This window comes from Pungitius pungitius, chromosome 9 (assembly GCF_949316345.1).
Source record: "Pungitius pungitius chromosome 9, fPunPun2.1, whole genome shotgun sequence".
Classification (NCBI taxonomy): Eukaryota; Metazoa; Chordata; class Actinopteri; order Perciformes; family Gasterosteidae; genus Pungitius; species Pungitius pungitius.
Genome location: NC_084908.1, coordinates 2,411,177 through 2,430,025, shown reverse-complemented (window position 1 = coordinate 2,430,025; position 18,849 = coordinate 2,411,177). Strand labels below are relative to the sequence as shown.

The following is an 18,849-nucleotide window of genomic DNA, read 5'->3' as shown; positions in this document are numbered from 1 at the left end:
TATGCCCTTCATAATTGGTTAATGGGCATCACCTATAAATGTGGTGCCATCAGTAAGACCTCTGCAAATTTGGTCCCAAAAGACAATAGATATATACCAAAAACCTTATAGAAGCATTTTCTTTTAGAGAATGTCCCTTTACTAAATAAAATATTAAAAGATCTTATTTACAGGTTCCCAAAAGCATGGGTTCGATTCAAGTATTACGTGCGTTATACCAGGACCACAAAACCAAAGCAGCTGAATGTAGCCTTTTATTTAAATATTTACATTTCTGCTTTGTCAAAACGTCTTTATTGAAAAAGGCCTTTACTATACACCCGACAATGGGAGAAAATGATCACCTTTTGGATGCAGGGACCAAAGATTTGTGCGATAATTGTTCATATTTAATTAATTTTCATCAATTGTGCGTGCGTGCGCGGTCCCGTGTGTGCGTGCGTGTCCGTGTGCCCATCCTGCCAGAGAGGGGAGCAGAGAGCTCTGCTGGGAGCTACATGGTGCTCAATTTTTCAAGATGTCGTCGCTGGAACAGAGGCTGTCGCGAATCGAGGAGAAACTAAAGCAGGAAAATGAAGAGGCTCGCCGGAGAATCGACCTTAACATCGATATGAGTCCGCAGCGGACACGTCCGAGGCCGAGTGAGTGTCCGGGGACTACCGGGGAGTCGATAACGGGCAGAATAGCCGGGAGAACGACCGAAGAGGCGGAGGGAAGGAGTGGAGGTGTTGTGCTGCGCCTAGCTACGACATGCTAACAGGCTAGCTACATAAACAAACACCGAATCGGCTTGCTCGGTCCATTTTACTGTCAATGGCGGTCTTAACGAGTGGCATAATGTCGTTAGTGGGTAAAGCTAAACGTAAAAAACACGGCGATGTGCTGTCACGGGGTGTCTCGCTGGCAGTCACGTCTTGAAACCCGCTCCGTATCCTGTCCTGTCAAACGAGCTCTGCTAACGAGCTAGCGGTGCGAGTGAGAGTCGGGGGCAGGCCCCGGCGTCTCTCTGAACGTTTGGTGTCGTGTTCGGTCTGCTTGTGAAATATTCCGGAGGCGCCATGTATCCCCGGCGTGACGGGCTTTTCACACCACCGTTGAGCTGCGTGTTTCGCTTGTGACTGCCGCGGCAAAGGCATTTTTATTTTTCCCACCGCCAGTTTTGACCCCTTGAGAAAAGGGCTCGCGGAGGCTGTGTGCCATCTAACGGTTGGCTAACGTTCCCCGCACGGTACCAACGCTTTGTTTATCTTGCATCCATAAAGTGCTCGCTGTACCCGTGACGTCAGTAGTCACGTCTCTTTTAGGGACTACGAAGTGAGGTGCAGTGAACCGTCCGCAGGGGACTGACATGTGTCACCGAAATGAACCCTGTGGTGAAGACAGACGGATCTTTATTGTCTCCCCCCGAAGACATGGAAAACCGCCATTCACCACTACTGATCCCAGATCGATCTCTCCTACTGATCACTTCGACCCCAATCCAGTTTCTTTCCCTTTTCTGTTTAACAAGAACAATGCATTTTGAGTGAGTTAAAGGCAAGGCTGGTGCTATTCTGTATTTTTCTCATAGTTAACTCATTTATGTCATGATCATCATTGAAACCGTGTTCTCCAGCAATTTCTCGCTACCTCACTTAAAGTGTCCCTGATGAGTTCCAAGCAATAAGTAACACCAAAAATGTTGGTACTCTCTATCAGAAGACACTTTCAGTTTGGCGATATCTTTACTAAAAAGACCGCAATGATGCAGTTTCATTACAGTGGACATCATTAGAGCGCCAAGTGGGTCCACAAAACCACCTGTGAAAAATAACGTTTACTAAAAACTACAGTGCTCAGCTGTTAAAGGAAATGACTGAGCTAAAATAAGTTTGACTGTGTCTTAAAGACGTGCTTTTGGAAGTGAAAGCCATACCAGCGTTTTGTTGATTTGGGGTCTTTTCAAAAGGATTTAGTGACGATATAGGATAGAGACGGAGATTATCCTCTTAACACACACCACTCATGTGTGAAGAGAAAACAAGCGACTTTTAAGAAGAAAATGTGTTTTCCACAACAATGTGTTTTCCCCCACATTTGTTATGAGTGTGTGTGTGTGTGTGTGTGTGGTCGTCTCAGTAGAACAGTGCAGTAATATGCGCGTGTGTATATTTTTTTCCCCTCCGTCTAGTCATCGTGATCCAGCTCAGTCCTGCTCCAGCTCCTTCCCAGCGTGCAGGTATCATTCAATCCATCGCTCTCTCTGCCACTGCACCTCTTTCTCCCTCACCCAACCCCCACCTTGCAGCACCCGTCCCCCGTCTCACCCCCTATCCCCACCTCCCTTATCTTTGCGATTCTTATCTTTCAAATCCCATGAGAAGTAAACACTCTTTTTAACACTATAATGTGTGTTTCTTACATCTAATGTAATTAATAGTCAGGGGGAAAGTCTTAAGTCTTGAAGGTCTCTAAGTATCGAAATACCATTTGAGAAGTGATTTATGTCAGCATCAGCAGACATGTTGTTGTCACATGTATTAACCACAACATGGACTTGTACACACGCACATAGCTTTTTATTCTCTTTACCTTATCTCCTGAAGGAGCCTCGCCACTCAGGGGTAGAATTTAAACCCATGTCTATGGCTCCAGTCCTTCACCAGCTCTTATATTTAAGCTCCCCAGATATGTTGAACCTCCCCTCAAGTCACGTCCTCTCTCCATCTTTCCATTCTGACGCCTCTCTCTCGGCAGCGTGTGTCTGTGCCAGTGGCAGGGCAGTGTTGGTGTGCGTTGATGTTCACTGTGTGTGTGTGTGTGTGTGTGAGATGATTAACCTTCGTTTTGCCGGAGGCGGAGAGTCACGGTGCATGCACATTTTTCTGCACGTCACGATGTTTTGGGTTGCGTTTTGTCCGCCACAGTCTCTAATCCAGCATCCCCAACCGGTCCGTCTGCAGGAGTGCTTTGAACTCTCCGGCTGCCCCTTCTCCCTCTTTTGTCTTTGACTGAAGAAAAGGTCCGACTGACTGACTGTCTGACCTTCAGCTTAGTCTGTGCCGTGCAGTTTTGGGACGATTTTGGCCTCTCTTTCCGTCCCTATCTGTTTGATGTTTGCTTGTTATTCACCCTCTGGCATCCCGCTCTCCTCCCCTCTCTTTCCTGCTCCTTCCTTTTGCAGCAGCACCATGTGAGCTGGAGGCGGTGCCTGCGAGAATCTGTGTTTGTGTTGTCTCCTCGCTCCGTCTGATGTCCCGTCTGTCCATCTGGAGCCGGCCGAGCTACGGAGCTACGTCCTCTGCCAAAGACTGCTTGAATCCGTCTTCCTCCCCACACTAACATGTCCTTCCTTTCACTCACTGATTCTCCTTCTTGCAGGCTGATCCATCCACAGGTGTTTCAGGAGCTGCCAGCCCCGTGCGACACAGACTACAACAATGTTAATGATAAACTTGATCGCGGCTGCATGTTCCTGTTTAGCAAACTGGTTCTGAAAAAAGGTTTCTGGGCTGAAATTGCTAATAAGTCGTTATTTATACCCGTCTCACGCTCTCAAGCATTCATAGGTGTAGTGTGATCATTTTGGTTGCATGACAGGTCAGTCCTATTACTCTTCCCGAAAGCTTTTTACCATTAAAAAAAAACAACTGATCGCTTGCTTGCACGTACACATGATATTACAAGGTCAGCTGCGTTTCAACACGTCCTTGAATGCATGATTTTAGATTTATGGGTTGACTGCCAACGGTGCCCAGGGCCTCGGTCATCTCGGGGTATCAACTAGGAGGAGCAGTTTTGTGTGATTGATGTTGTCTTCAATGTCAAACTACGGCTTTTACAACCTGGGTTTAATTTTCCTTCATGCGGTCATTGTTTCTGTCGGTTATGACAATGCTGTATTCCCCAAAATAACACATCAACAATGATGTCTAATGGGGCAACAAATACGAGATGTTAAATAATGAAAGAGGTTTAAAGAAATAAGAAGCATAGCCCATCTTATTTGGGAAAGCAAAAGAAACCATCTCTGCAGCTACTGAAAGACAACCCGAGTGTTCATAAAACTTAGTTTTCCAATTAAAGATGATCTGTTGAGGTCCAAATCCCTAAACCGGTCCTCCCCGTAGGACGCTGTGCCGTCCCTCGCTGCCTGAGAATGGCGATGCTTCTGCACCGAGATAACCGCCCTGTTTGTTTTAACGTTAGGTCGGGACATCGGTGAAAAACCAAAACAAAGCTGCAACTTCAGGGAAACAAAAACACTTGTTTACGTGGCATTTACTTCTCAGGGTTTAGATAGCAGGGCTGTAAAGAAACAACTCTTGTACGTCACCAAGGACAATTCCTCTCGGTGTCTCGTAAGAAATTAGCATTTCAGAGATGAAAACACAAAGTCAAAGAGCAGATTGAGATGTATTTTTTTTTTAAAAAGGTGTCGCACAAGTTAAAACACAGAATCACCTTTTCGGTTCACACCAGCTTCAAACCTCTAAGAGGGCGGAGTCAGTGAGTGCATGAATAAGTCATCTGGCATGCTGGCCTCGGGCGACAATCGTACTATGCTCAGTTTTCTAATGTGTCCTGTCTCCCCCGATCCTCTAGCCCTCCAGCTGCCACTGGCCAACGACGGGGGCAGCCGATCGTCGTCTACAGAGAGCTCGCCTCAGCACCACCCTTACCCCAGCCGCCCGCGACACATGCTGACCCTGCCCACGCCTCCCTACGGCCTGCAGAAGAGCTTAGAGAAGTAAGTGGACACGCGAGGATGTTCATCTGAGCAGCAACCGCTGAGGAAATGTATTTATGTTCACTTCTTGTTTACGTGGGAGGAGGAGTCATCTCTTTTCGTTAAAAATAACTACACCGGATAGAATCAAATGACTTGAGATGATGATAGAAGTATATTATTAAAAGACTGTTCACTGTTTTATTGAACTTCTCGTTGTTTCGTCTCCACAGTGCAGAGATTGACCAGAAACTGCAGGAGATCATGAAACAGACGGGTTATCTAAAGATCGACGGTCAGGTGAGATGATGCATATGTCGCGTTTCTCTTACCTACATGTGATGCATTACATGAGACATCGTGACTTAGGTTACTAAGTGTGTGTCAATCCACAGCTGAATGTCACACTGAGTGTCACACACACACACAGTGTCGGGGAGGATACTTTCAAAACATATTCCGTTACAGAATACATGCCCAAAAATATAATCCATAACATATTCCAATACATTACCTAATCTGAGTATTGTATTCTGAATACTTGAATTACTGCCACATTGAATTGCATTTTATTAGTGTAGGAATGCTTACTTAACAGGCCTGTTCTGATGTTCTTCTGTTAGGCCCAGTTCTAACACATTCTTGTGTTTGCAGTCCCGAATTGCATACTACAAAAATCCAATCGCAGTATAAGCGAACACCAGCTCGTTTTAGCTTAGTTAGCAGTCTTTCAACGGCTCCGGGGCTCGTAAATCAGCTCGTAGGAGAAAGTAAAGTCGTACAGTACAACTATTATAAACCGAAAGTTCCGTCATGTAATCCGTTGATTTCAACAATGTAACTGTATACACATTGTTAGCTTTTTTGTAACTTGTTGAAATTAGGGAAAAAGCCTCTTAACAGAGATTATTTTTACAGTTGTTTTGTTCTCTTCAGTATTCAGAGAAAATCTATCTGACTGTGACTTAAAAAGCAGCTTTAAACCCGGTCAACGTTTAACCCTTTTAAAGCCAACATCCATGTGTTGGAGGACAACAATAGAAAGTCTCAGAAAGACTATTATAAAAAGTCTTAAACCGGGACACGTATTGTACCAAGATGAAAAGTGATCAACTATGGGTTCAGACTTTGGGTTGCAAGGCCAGTCAGTGTTTGAAGGTGCATGAGTAAAGGATTAGACTCCTCCTCGCTGGTTGTTTTTACTACATCAAGCACTCCATGTGGCGGCGCTCTCCGCATCTCCGATCGCACTGTGAGCGTCTTCCCACTGTGTGCTGGTGTTCTGAGACGTGGCCGATGGGGGAGCAGCTTCATTACACATCAATACATTTGTCACTGACTGAGCCAGAGGGGTCTACTGTTGCCTCACAAACCAGAAAATCTGCCCCTCCTCCCGCACTCCACCTCATCTATTTTTAGCTTGGAATGTGCATAAAAACCTCATGAATGTTGTGACCAAGAATAAAAAATATATCTTGAGCACGACCCAAAAGTTTTGTTCTGTCTGCGTTTGTCACAGCGGTATCCGGCGGAGGTGACAGACCTGATCAGTGAGGGGGAGATCGGCAGCGGCACCTGCGGACAAGTTTTCAAAGTGCGATTCAAGAAGACCGGCCATGTCATCGCGGTAAAAGTAAGAACATTAGGCACTCAACTGTACACGCTTCATACTTCCTCAAAATGATTCCTAAAAGACCTAAAAGAAGAAAAAACAGTTGATAAGAGGCAAACAGAGACATTGGTTTGCAATGGGACCAGAATGATTTATACCCATGTCATAGGTTTGAAATGTACAAATTGACAGGATTGAATAAAGAATATGAAATACATACAAAAATAGATAGAATAGATTTTGATTGGACAGAAAAAGGACAGAACTGAGTTATAACAATAAGAAGAGACTGAATATATTGTAATACAATCTACATTAAACCAAGTAGTAGTTCAAAATTACTTTATTTTGGAAAGCCCTAGATGGCATTATTTCATTATTTCATGAATTTTCTCAATTGATTGATGGCATTCCTCGTAATCAGTTGTTGTTGTGAGGAGTGTAATTAAAGTTGTGCTGAGAAGATGGGTTTCCTGACAGATCTAAGATGACATTTGGCTTCATTCTGTCCTCTATGTAGGAACAGATTGTCTAGTGTGTGAGCTGTATTGCCCTGAGGCTTATTTTCAACATACATAAAGAAAAGACTTCAGTCAACAAAATCAAAATACAGCAAGAAATCGATGCTAACCCCGGCTTAGCGCTCTGATTCTCCGTTGTGCTCCAACTGTAACTAATTTACCAACACAGTGGCAGTAATTGCCCTCCATGCAACAACCCTCCTATTTAAGAGATTATTAATTGACGCCGTTGGAGCTGTTTAACAACCAGGCCTTCCAACAAGTCTTTGTTCTGTAATTTATTCTAATTGTTTGTTTCTCGCTCACCAGCAAATGCGTCGCACAGGGAACAAGGATGAGAACAAGAGGATCCTGATGGACCTGGATGTGGTGCTGAAGAGTCATGACTGCCCGTACATCATCCAGTGCTACGGCGCCATCGTCACCAGCGTGGGTGTCCCCCGAAATATACACACAGGCACCTCAAACAGATCGTGCTCTTACATGAACTGTGCTAAAAGCCGGATGTGTGTGTTGCGCACCTGTGCAGACGGACGTATTCATCGCCATGGAGCTGATGGGAACGTGTGCAGAGAAGCTGAAGAAAAGAATCCAGGGCCCCATCCCAGAGAGAATCCTTGGAAAGATGACCGTGGCCGTAGGTTGCGCACAACGATGTGCAACACGTGACGCCGCCCACTTTGTTGTCATATTCTAAACTGCTTGTGTGTGTGTATTTCCGTTCCAGATAGTGAAGGCGCTGCTGTACCTGAAAGAGAAGCACGGCGTCATCCACCGGGACGTCAAGCCCTCAAACATCCTCCTGGACGCGAAAGGTCAGATCAAGCTCTGCGACTTCGGGATCAGCGGGCGCCTCGTCGACTCCAAGGCCAAGACCCGCAGCGCCGGCTGCGCCGCCTACATGGCGGTGAGCGGGGAAAAACCCACACGCTCTGCACTCGCCACATGAGCAGAAAACGATCAAATGACGCCAGCACTGATCCCCTAAACAGAGTGTTTGCTCATCTTGTGTCCTTGCAGCCCGAGAGGATAGACCCTCCAGATCCCACCAAACCTGACTATGACATCCGAGCAGACGTGTGGAGCCTCGGCATCTCTCTGGTAAAATGTTTGATCGCCATAAAGGGGGGGGGGCACCTGGTCTGAAAGTGGGTCATTCCGGGAATGGTTTATTTCCATCAATGTCAGGTGGATATTTTCGCTGCATAAGATGAGACTTGCATGAAACCAGCTCTCACAGCTATGAAGCATCATCTTCGAGGCCAGGGATGTTCTGCCAAATCAGAATTTCTGTTTGTAGCTATGAAAAGAGACACGCGTGCTTACCTAAGGACCGAGCCACTGCACACCTGAGATCAAGATTCACTCAACATAAATGCATGAACACGCAGAACAAAATGAATCCTTTATGTATTAAATAAATCCATGGGCTTTACTCGTAGTATATTATCACGGTACAGGAAGAGGTGATGCTGCTTTGTTGTCTGGCAGTAGATGTTGATGGCTCCTTGTGTCCTATAGGTGGAGCTGGCCACTGGACAGTTTCCGTACAAGAACTGCAAGACAGACTTTGAGGTGCTGACCAAAGTGCTGCAGGAGGATCCTCCTCTGCTGCCTCTCGGCATGGGCTTCTCCCTCGACTTCCAGTCCTTCGTCAAAGACTGGTCAGTGCAAATGTCACTCTAAAATGGGGGGGGGGGCTGGGGTTCTAGTAGTCCATAGGACCCCGGTTCTTTTAGCCACTTTAGACCTCTTCTGTGGAACCAACTCCTCAACCTGAGATCTGTCAAAACTTTCCACGTTCACCTCATGATTAGTTGCTTTTTGTGTGCGTTTACTTTTATTTATTTATAGTCTCGGGTTGTGACGTAAATCGCATGGACCTGCAAAGAAGTGTTTGCCTCACCTTTCATCTTTATCATTTTAATATTCACAGCCTCACGAAGGATCACAGAAAAAGGCCAAAATACCTCCAACTGCTGGTAAGAAACCGGTCACCACGAGAACGGCCAGAACTGCCCAAAGGTGAAATGTAACCAAACTGTCTGTGTCCCTCACTCAGGAGCATAACTTCATCCGGCGTTACGAGGTGCTGGACGTGGACGTGGCCGGTTGGTTCCAGGCGGTGATGGATCGCACCGAGTCGCCTCGCAGCAGTCAGTGTTACAGCCACCAGCACCAGCTCCACTCGCTCTTCAGTAGGTAGCCGAGCCCAGCTGCCGTTAGCTTAGCCAGACTCAGTCTGCTCTAGTGCGGCCTAGCGTCAGGCTCCACCCCCCACCCCCCCACCCTAACCCGTCCATCCGTCCACCGGAGAACCTGAAGAGCCCACGGAGGAGAGAGAGATAGAGGGGGACGGAGACTCGGTGAGGCAATGGACGGAGACATGGACTGATGGATCATTGGATGGAGTGGATTGTTCTGTTAAACAGTGTGTTGAATCTGGACAGACAGACGCGGGAGGGAGGGGGAGAGAAAGGGGCACACGCTGTAGTTAGCTTCATTCGTCACACACAAGCTGTATGTGTGTTGTGTTTCTACATTTTATCCACCTGTCACTAGTTTTTCCCCCACATGTTTGTCTCAAGCATTGATCCAAGTCGTTGGATTGATCAACAGAGTAGTCATTACACACTGGAACAAAGCCTCTGCTACATTAGCAAACACCTGTCATGTACACAAACGTTACGGAGGACACAACCATGAACCATGCATCTGTGCTTCTTCAGGTACTTCTACGACCACACATTCTCTCTCTCTCTCTGTGTGTGTGTGTGTGTGTGTGTGTGTGTGTGTGTATGTGCGTGTGTGTGTGTGTGTATGTGCGTGTGTGTGCGCACACACGGATGGATATCAAGACACAGTCGCTGGCTGTTTTAAGTAAGGGAGCTTATGTTTGCTCGCCGTTTATTGACCGTCACGCTACACCCGTTACACAAACACACTAAACCTTTATGTATTAACCCATTGGCTTCATTTTTAACACGCAAGGATAGAAACTCACTAACGTTGACATTAAAAATGTTTAGAATGCCATCATTGTATTTAGCGGCTGCACAATTGGGAAAAAACGGATGAAAAAGACTTATAAAAAAAGGTTTTGCATTCTAGCTTTGTAGGAAAAGAGTTGTTTATGATTTATTTGTGTGGGTTTGGACGTAGATGTACTAAAAGAGATGGAGGAGGAAGAGAAAAAGATGTGTTAGCGGAGGGAGGGAATTCCAGAAGTATGGGAAAGAAGAGCAGGGAGAGTAGTCTAAGAAGGGAGTTTTTGGTTGGAGGTAAGCAGTGTTTTTTCATTGAGGGGGAAAGAGAACGGGAGCTTATCTGGTGAAAGGACATTCAAGGAGTAGAACTTACTGCCTGTGGAGCGTTTGTCTACCTCCTCGTCCACATGTCGGCCTGCTGTTCAGTGGGATGCAGTGCTCCACGGCGGTACCGTACCAAAGGCTGCGTTCAGGAGACACAACCAAACCACACAGACGCCTCTGGAAGAAGCCTGTGGTGGTGGTTTTAGAGCCTGGAGCAGGGTCTCATAATACCGGTTTAGGGTTCGTGTCTGGCTCCACATGTCAGTTTGCCTCCATCCGTGAGGACGCAGGTGTGCAAAGAACAAGAAGAGTCAATATGCAATATGCAATATGCAGCGCTGCCCAAACCAAACCCCCACCAGACACAGAGAACCCGGGAAATGGCGACAACACAGAGAGGAAACCGCTACGTGTGGGAGAGCGAGCGTTTGAGGAAGGAAGGTGGAGAGGATCGGTGGGAGTGGAATGTCAGGAGAGCGAGAGACGGAGGACGGGGAAGGAAGACATGGAGGGTACAGAAGTGTGGGATTGGGAAGTTAGTGGAACGTCTGAGACAAATTGAAGTGTGACGGAAGGAGGCAGGTGTGCGAATGAGGAGAGAGGAAACGGGGGGGCGTGAAAAGCTTTCAACTACCAATTATGATCTAGTGAGTCAGCGCGTTGTCTTCATGATGTTTCTGTTTAACGAATGATATTTATTCACTTTGCTACTGCTGCTACTTTATACTGTTTTAGATGCTGCTCTCACTTCTTTTTCCCCAAAGGACAAATCATTTTAATTTCATTTTTTTTTTTTTTTTAATTTCAATTTTACATCAAAGCCAAATAAGTGAAATAATGCAAAGTCATTGTGAGTTACCAAATACAGAGCCGGTCTGAAGAGAGCAAAAGCAAGTGAGGGATGGATTAGAAGATGGGGGGGGGGGGTCACCTCATGTGTGTACAGGAAGGAGTTGATGGTCCGTAACACTAAACTGTACAGTGTCCATGCGGCTGGTGGGAAGTCTGTCTGTCCAGGTGCTTTACGTCCCTCCGTCCCCCCCCCCCCGTCCCCTGAGCGGTAACAAGGTGTCCACAACTCAACAGAAAATACAAGTGTTGCTGTTATTGTTATTGACCTTATAATTGATTACTCTCAGCTACAATGTATATGAAATATTTCTATAGTAAATGGGAGAGGGTGGGGCTGTGTGTGTGTAGGGGGGGGGTGCAGCGCTGCTCGTGTGTGTGTGTGTGTGTGTGGTGATCCTATTTGTAAGTTAACCAAATATCATTTTCACTATGCAGTCATTCAAACCATTTCAGCTTGCTTGGTTGGGGAAGAAAAAAAAGCCCCCTGTACCCACGGCAGTTAAGCCGCCGCGCCCCCCCCCCCCCCCTACCACCGCACACACACACACACACACACACACACACACACACACGTACGTACGCACACTCCCAGTGTGATTAAACATCACCGACTTCAGCTAGAGAAAAGGGAGCGCGGGAGAGCAAGAGACGTGTTTTGAATGAGCTGACAATTATTTAAGGATTGTATTGGGGTTTGGGGGGGGGAGGGGGGGTTGTGGGTTAGTTTTGGGATTTGTAGTTTTTGGGGAGATACCGATCAATGCTGTAAAGTATATAAATTGCATGTTATATGTCACCGTTGTAACTGCCATTGTTTTGTTTTCTGTTTGTTCTTTTCAAGACAGTGGTTGGTCGGGCGGGGGTGCACAAAACTTTACCCTTATTTATGATTTTTACACATATAGTCTGTTTTTGTTTTGAAAATGTTTAATTATTGTGTACTTGGGAAAAGACACACTTTTTTTTTCTGTCAACTTTGCAATATATATTGATTTGTTTCACTTTTGACCCATCGCTCATCATCGAGGAGGAGCTGTGTCAATAATAGCCGTGTGTGTGTGTGTGTGTGTGTGTGTGTGTGTGTGTGTGTGTGTGTGTGTGTGTGTGTGTGTGTGTGTGTGTGTGTGTGTGTGTGTGTGTGTGTGTGTGTGTGTGTGTGTGTGTGTGTGTGTGTGTGTGTGTGTGTGTGTGTGTGTGTCATCAGTCTACCAAAAGTCTCTATTGATAGTGATTATTATTATTAGCTTTTATTTTTATCCATTATATTTTTTTATCATAATTACTATGATTACTGTTTTGATTTGTTTTGTTATAATTATAATTATTCAGGGCAAAGATGACACCAAAATTGAACAAAGAAATAAATGGGTGATCCCAGAGAGTGCTGAGACAGCTGTCCGTCATTCTGAGGTTCTTTAGTTTTCTGGTTTTAGTCAGCGTTACGCAGCAGTGTCAATCCACCTCGTTTAAACCGCCACAGAAACATAACCTCTCAACTCAAAGTCTAATAGTATTTTTTTATCATTATTATGTTGTTTTCCTTTGATCAGATGTCATGATCAATTTATTTCTTGTTACCCCAGTTTGGGTCATGACTTGTGTGCTGTTATTTATTTCTTTTTTTTCTCCTCGTCCCCGCCCCCTGCTTTTTTATTCTTTTTTTATTATATTTCAAGAGTATTCTTTTCTTTTTTTTTTCTTCTTTATGGTTTGTCTGATGCTGTGGTAATGAGCTAATTGGTCAAATATCAGTATCAATATATTTTTTTTCCTAATGCTGAAACTGTCATGACTGATGTTGCACTTGTGATGGGTTTTATTTAGTTTTTATTATGCTTTGTGTTGCAGATTTGGGATTGTTGTGCAGAGAGGAGAAAACCTTATTTCCTTTAAGTCACAGCAGTTATTTTACCAATCAGATCTGTGCCACAGAGCACGAAAATGATTCAACAGTGTATTTTTTTCACTGATATTTATTTATTGGTCATTTGTATGTTGTTTTTTTTAATTTGTTTTATGTGACTCTCTTTCTCGGAGGGCAAACTCTGGCCTCTCATTGGCGTCTAACGTTGTGTACAGGAAGCTAAATATTGGATCCATCCGTCACACTAACGTACAGTCTACAAAGTAACGAAGCCACGGGTCCAACTAGAAACCGACAGCCCAGTAAGGTGCACTGTTCCTGGCTTTTCTGTGTCTGTCGGACCTATTTCAGCTTACTGTTTGCCCTCAGAGGGCCGCAACCAACAGACTGACTTAGAGCGTGCCGTGGCTACATTAAACCTAATGTCTGTATTGTTTGAAACTTGGACGGTTTTTAATCTGAATTCCACCTACAAAGCAGACAAGATTTGTGTGTGTTTTTTTTTTTTTTTTAAGTTTACGTTATTCCAGCTGATGACTAATATGATAGTGGACTGATTGGCTTGTTACTAACCTATTAACCTACCTCTGTTAGCGAGGTGGGACACGCCTGCTTTGACAACACCACTGGTGTGTGTCGCTTGTGTTTTTTTTTTTCTCCTGTATGCAGTCTAGATTGCATGACTTTGCTAGTGTGCAGGGCAGGGGAAGGATTCACTTTAGTCTACGCTGTTGCAGTTCAAAAGCTTCTTGTACGTACAACATCATGGATTCTAGTGTGTCGAGGGTTGCATCGATCGACACAGCTTAACTGCCTTTTCATTTGTTTTTCCTCTTTGTTGTGTTTTGACTGTATTTTATCCCCCCAAATCCCCCCCGGCCTCATTTCAAAAAGAATAAATGCCATTATATTGTGAATACCTCAGGATTTTTTTGAAGAAAAAAAAACATTAAAACACATAAAAATAAAATAAATAAAAACTCATAAAAAGTTGTGGCATTTTTGTTCTCTTCCAGCAAGTTCTTATGTTGATAACACCTACGCATGGATATGCAGGATAACACTGAATATATTATAGGATTTACATTAAGATATCTATAATTTCAATATTCTCAAATTTCATTACAATTACCAAAATGTTTGTCGCCTGAACTAAACTTAAAATACAGTAACTGTCCACACACTTCATCTTGTAAGAGACAGCTTTGTCCCCTGCAGGGTGCACTATTCCGTCAGAGACCGATCGCTCCAGGTGGGTGTAGCGCTGCCAAGTAACACACACACACACACAGGGGAAATGAGTGAAACTGTCATCATGTGACAACAAACCATGAGGTATTGCAGTGGGGCAGCAGGTGTGACGGACAGATGGAAATGGATTTTTGACCTACAGTTGTGGTCAAAAGTTTACTTGCACTTGTAAAGGACATAATGTCATGGCTCTCTCGAGTTTAATGACTTTATTATGGGTTAACAGAAAAAGGGATCAAATCTGCTGGGTCAAAAATATACATACAGACAGTGCTAATAATTGGTTGCATTTTCACTTCAATGAGGCTCTTTTGGTAGCCATCCACAAGATTCTTGTTGCATCTTTGACCTCCTCTTGACAGAATTGGTGCAGTTCAGCTAAATTTGATGGCTTTCTGACATGGACTTGTTTCTTCAGCATTGTCCACATGTGTCCTCAATGGGATTTAAGTCGGGACTTAAGGAAGGCCATTCTAAAACCTTCATTGAGCCATTCTTTTACCACTTTTGATGTGTGTTTGGGGTCATTGTCCTGTTGGAACACCCGACTGCACCCAAGGCCCAACCTTCGGGTTGATGATTTTAGGTCATCTTGATGAATTTGAAGGTAATCACCCACCCTCATTATCCCATTCACCCCGTTTGTAAAGCACCAGTTCCATTGGCAGCATAATACGACCACCACCGTGCTTCACGGTAGGCGTGGTGTTCTTCACCGTTTCTCCTCCAAACATATTGCTGGGCACTGTGGCCAAACAGCTCCCTTTTTGTTTTCGTCTGACCGCAGAACTTTGCTCCCGAAGGTCTTATCTGTGTCCATGTGATCAGCAGCAAACCTCAGTCAAGCCTTAAGGTGCCGCTTTTGGAGCGAGGGCTTCCTTCCTGCACGGCAGCCTCTCGGTCCTCGGAGATGCAAAACACGCTGGACTGTGGACACTGACACCCGTGTTCCAGCAGCTTCTAATTCTCGGCAGATCTTCTTTTTGGTGGTTCTCTGTGGACTCTTCACCCTCCTCAACCCGCAGCAGGTGATAGCTTGCGTTTTCTTCCTGATTGTGGCAGTGACACAACAGTGTCATGAACTTTACACTTACAGCAACAATTGTTTGCGCTGTTGCTCTTGGGACCCGCAATGAAATGTCTCCACGGGACTTTCCTGACTTGTTCAAGTCAATGATTTTCTTTTTCATGCTGAGCTCCTTTGACTTTGCCATTGTAGCATTTGTGGCCGGTTTTATCCAACGAGCCAAATTGAATGGCCTTAAAGTCACCAGCTCTAGTCCCTCATAATCAATCCCAAAAAGTTAAGAGGCCACGCTATGAAGCGCATTTCATTGACACAACTTTCGTCACCAAAATTGCTGATTCATGTTGCTGTATGTATATTTTTGACCCAGCAGATGTTGTCACGTTTTCTGTCAACCCATAATAAAGTCATAAAAGAACCAAACTTGTGACAAAGGATCTGTTCCAATCACTCAATCAGAGAAAAATCAGACTTGTAGAAATGACGGGAAACTCAAGAGAGCCACGACATTATGTTCTTTACAAGTGTAAGTAAACTTTTGACTGTATTTCTGTGGAATAACTTGAACTCAAATGTAGGTCAAATCTGCTTTCAACACACGCCAAACACGAGCAGGCTGATGAGCTCAAACACATCAGAATAAACTCCCATGCAGACTTACTCAGACAACAGTCCTCCACCTCTCTCTTCCTGTTTAGGCCTCTGCCTTCAGTGAAGTTAACCACCAGCGTGACTTGACATGACTCGACTCTGCTGCTTCGCCACTGAAAGCTCACAGATGATGTGTGAGTGAGAGTGAGACACTGTTTCCCTGTTCTGAGGAGATCACCAGGAAGCCGCCTTGCATGTGTAGGTGGTGTAAGACTCGGCTCCTGTGCCGGCAGGAGTGAACCAACAAGAAGAGAGAACAGAGCAGACAATTGGTTTTCACAATGTGCACATTAAAAAAAGTACGTTCGCTGTTTAAAGGAAGAAAGATGTGCGCTGAAATTAGCCAAACTCTTTTAGGAGATTTTAGGTAAAAGTCAATTACTCATTTTATTCAATCACAAAGGACAACAATGAAGCTCTAACAATGAAGAGTTACTTGCAAGCCAATATGCACACTTTTAAAGAGTAATTAAAGTAATTCCCCCTCTCCATACTATGCAACATAAAGTTTATATGTAAGGCTAGTGTGAGCCCCCGCCCCCCCACCCGACATGCCAACAGTGTATGCGTGTCCTTGTCCTCGCTGTGATTCAATCATGCTGCAACATGCAGGATGAATGATTCGTATCAGCTCATCTTTGAGGTCTGAAGCAGCAGGGCTCTGGGTAATGACATGGTTTCGCAGAAGGAACTTTACACCCGCACTGCAGAAACACAACAGAAGACCACGCCTCCCTCCACCTCTGCAGAGCACACTCTTTCCTCGCTCTCTGGCCATATATGGTAGTAAATTAAACCCAAAGCCCATTGGTGACTGCAAGACTTAAGTGCAGGTACAAATCCCCACCCTTTGTTTGAAGTATGTCGCGGTTAGATTAGGTTCTTGTTTTTTTGTTGTTGCTTCTTTTATTTGATTGGAGTAACTCTATTGATTTATTTTTACAGAGAGTACACAATGTCAGAAGTGCAACGCGTCCTGTGAGCGACTACTGTGAACTGCACTGTTTTTACATACCACACTGGCATTCCACCCACTTCCTTGGCTCTAAAATTCTAAAGAGATGAATATATGGACACACTCTTATATGTTCTTTGCATTTGTTTCCTCTCTCCACAGCCAGTAATGTGTTTTGTATTGCATGTGTAGAAGTGCCACACCCCTGCTCCTGTTGCAGGTACAAACGGGGCTCTGCATTCCTAAACTCACACACACACATACACACACATTCAATTATCTCTCAACACATCTGTCCAGATGCTTATGACTTTGCCAATGAAGTAAAAATCTTAACATCCGAGGGTTTATAGAGTATTATAATAAGAAACATATAAATATATATTTAACCATAAAGGATGCTACTGAATACGTTTATTTATTTCTGTTCATTTGATCAGTTAGTTATTTACTGAATAATGTCATTTGCAGCTCCTAAGAGCCGGCGTTTAGTCAACCAAGTTAGTAAATGATAAATGTTGATTAGCAAAATTGCAGCTGCTAAACAATTCATCTCCTTTTTTTACTTGAGATCTCATACCTCCAGGTTTTCTCCCTGAGCCCTTGAACGCACCACGGGCCGCTGGGCGGGGCGTTTGAATTCACCTGCAAAAAAAAAAAACCTCGAAGACTGGGCGGATTAAAGGTGCAGACCTTCCTTCCTGGTGGAGCCACGCCCAAGCTGCTGGACCACATGAAGGCGGAGGTACGCAGCAGAAGACAGAGGAGCGGCTTCAGTCACGGAGACGCTTCTCGGCTTGTGGAGAACGTGTCTTTCAGAGGAACCTTGCTGCTGCAAACACGGACGGCGCGCGCTCACTCCTGCCATTGAAAACCAGGTGCGGTCTCATTATAAGTGATGTAAGTTTGCTGGGTGCTGTTAACGGTCTTTTTCGGCAGATGGGTGTTCATATGAGCTGCTGTTTTTTTTTTTTTAGCTGCATACAACTTTTTGCGTGAAGACATTTTTGTTGTTGTGCTCAAAAGGCCCAGGTGTTTACATCAGGCTTCATCGCGGGGACATTTAAACTCGCGCATGCCCAGTTGTCACCGTTTTATTAATGTGGGTCTGGTTGCATGTTAAATGTTTTGGCCAGCTGGTAATGATAATGAGGATTAGTTCACATCTGTCATATTTCCCTGATTGAACCCTGCAGTGCACTTTTGTTTCCCAGTTGTGCCTTGACATTATCCTTTTTCAATAAACTTATCTGCACAGACCCTGCTGCTGTGTGTCTTTGCCCCAGGACACAAAATTGATCGCAGTCTCAAAAGAGGACTTTGCTTTGTGTTGTTATGTCTGCTCCAGTTCGGGCATATGACTTCTTTAAAATGGTTTCAGATTAGTATTCTTCCTCTTTTTGTTCCGACCGGAAATTAGAGGTCCTTAATTCTGCTATCAGCTTATTTATACATAATACAGATGCGGATATCTTGTTGCGCTCCACTTTAGGCCCACCGGTTTTCTCCTCTCTATCTACCTATGCACCTTTTTGTTTCCCCCCCCCGTAGTTCACTTTGACTAATCGCTAATGTGTCAGTGGCACAGCATTGTCAGCCCAAAGGCCTGGTCCCAGCAGATTGGACGGGCTCCTGCTCTCTCCGTTGGATAACCGCCATTGACGCCCGGATAAAGCAGGGATTGACTGGCAGCCAGGAACAAGAGGAGAGCGAGTAGGAGTCTGGAGGCTGTAGTTAAAATGCATGATAGTGACTTTGGAGAGGCGGATTGAACAGACCTACTCGGACAGCACGGCGAGGTTAATTGGGTGATTCTCACTGCAGACATGGTCAAATGTTCCCACAGGAAACCTGTGTGTGTGTGTGTGTGTGTGTGGGGGGGGGGGGGGGGGGGGGTGGGGGAGGGGGAGACGACCCTCCCTGTCAGACACTGGGGTGTGGTGGATACCCGTTACAATTTGTGCGGACGTGAAGGTTGACTCAGTTTGTCGCGTCACTCTGAAACCCCAAAGTGAGCGGAGGCCGACTTTGTGCAACTTCCTGAGGAAGTGAGCACATGGATGGTTTAACTGTGAGGCCACATGCGTGCGACTGTCA

The 18,849-nt window shown here is 45.0% G+C and overlaps 2 protein-coding genes across 6 annotated transcripts in view; both read left to right on the top strand.

Moving 5' to 3' along the window:
* Positions 1–434: 434 nt before the first annotated feature.
* map2k7 (mitogen-activated protein kinase kinase 7) lies at positions 435–13,728 on the top strand. Of its 2 annotated transcripts, XM_037472905.2 has the most exons (12): positions 435–641; positions 2,171–2,218; positions 4,585–4,729; positions 4,942–5,008; positions 6,228–6,341; positions 7,151–7,270; positions 7,371–7,478; positions 7,569–7,748; positions 7,862–7,942; positions 8,363–8,505; positions 8,778–8,823; positions 8,904–13,728. In XM_037472905.2, exons 1-12 carry the CDS (start codon positions 518–520, stop codon positions 9,045–9,047), a joined length of 1,320 nt encoding a protein of 439 aa, XP_037328802.1. In that variant the 5' UTR covers positions 435–517; the 3' UTR covers positions 9,048–13,728. The 2 variants fall into 2 exon arrangements, with proteins under 2 accessions (XP_037328802.1, XP_037328801.1); XM_037472904.2 differs by lacking the exon at positions 2,171–2,218 and having other exon boundaries at positions 437–641.
* Positions 13,729–17,431: 3,703 nt separating this feature from the next.
* LOC119218152 (myosin-9-like) overlaps positions 17,432–18,849 on the top strand; it is an 18,183-nt gene continuing 16,765 nt past the window's right edge. For 3 of the 4 annotated variants that reach the window (XM_037472345.2, XM_037472342.2, XM_037472344.2), the window contains exon 1: positions 17,432–17,630. The gene's annotated coding sequence lies outside the window, so the exon portion shown is untranslated. Of the gene's footprint in view, positions 17,653–18,849 lie in introns of all 4 variants that reach the window. The other variant, XM_037472343.2, reaches the window with a different exon arrangement.

Bases quoted from the DNA above. Each gene is read 5' to 3' on its own strand.
- map2k7 (XM_037472905.2), top strand. From the start codon at position 518: ATGTCGTCGCTGGAACAGAGGCTGTCGCGAATCGAGGAGAAACTAAAG. The intron at 7,271-7,370 runs GTGGGTGTCCCC...GCACCTGTGCAG, and splicing joins ACGGCGCCATCGTCACCAGC to ACGGACGTATTCATCGCCAT. The intron at 8,506-8,777 runs GTCAGTGCAAAT...TAATATTCACAG, and splicing joins CAGTCCTTCGTCAAAGACTG to CCTCACGAAGGATCACAGAA.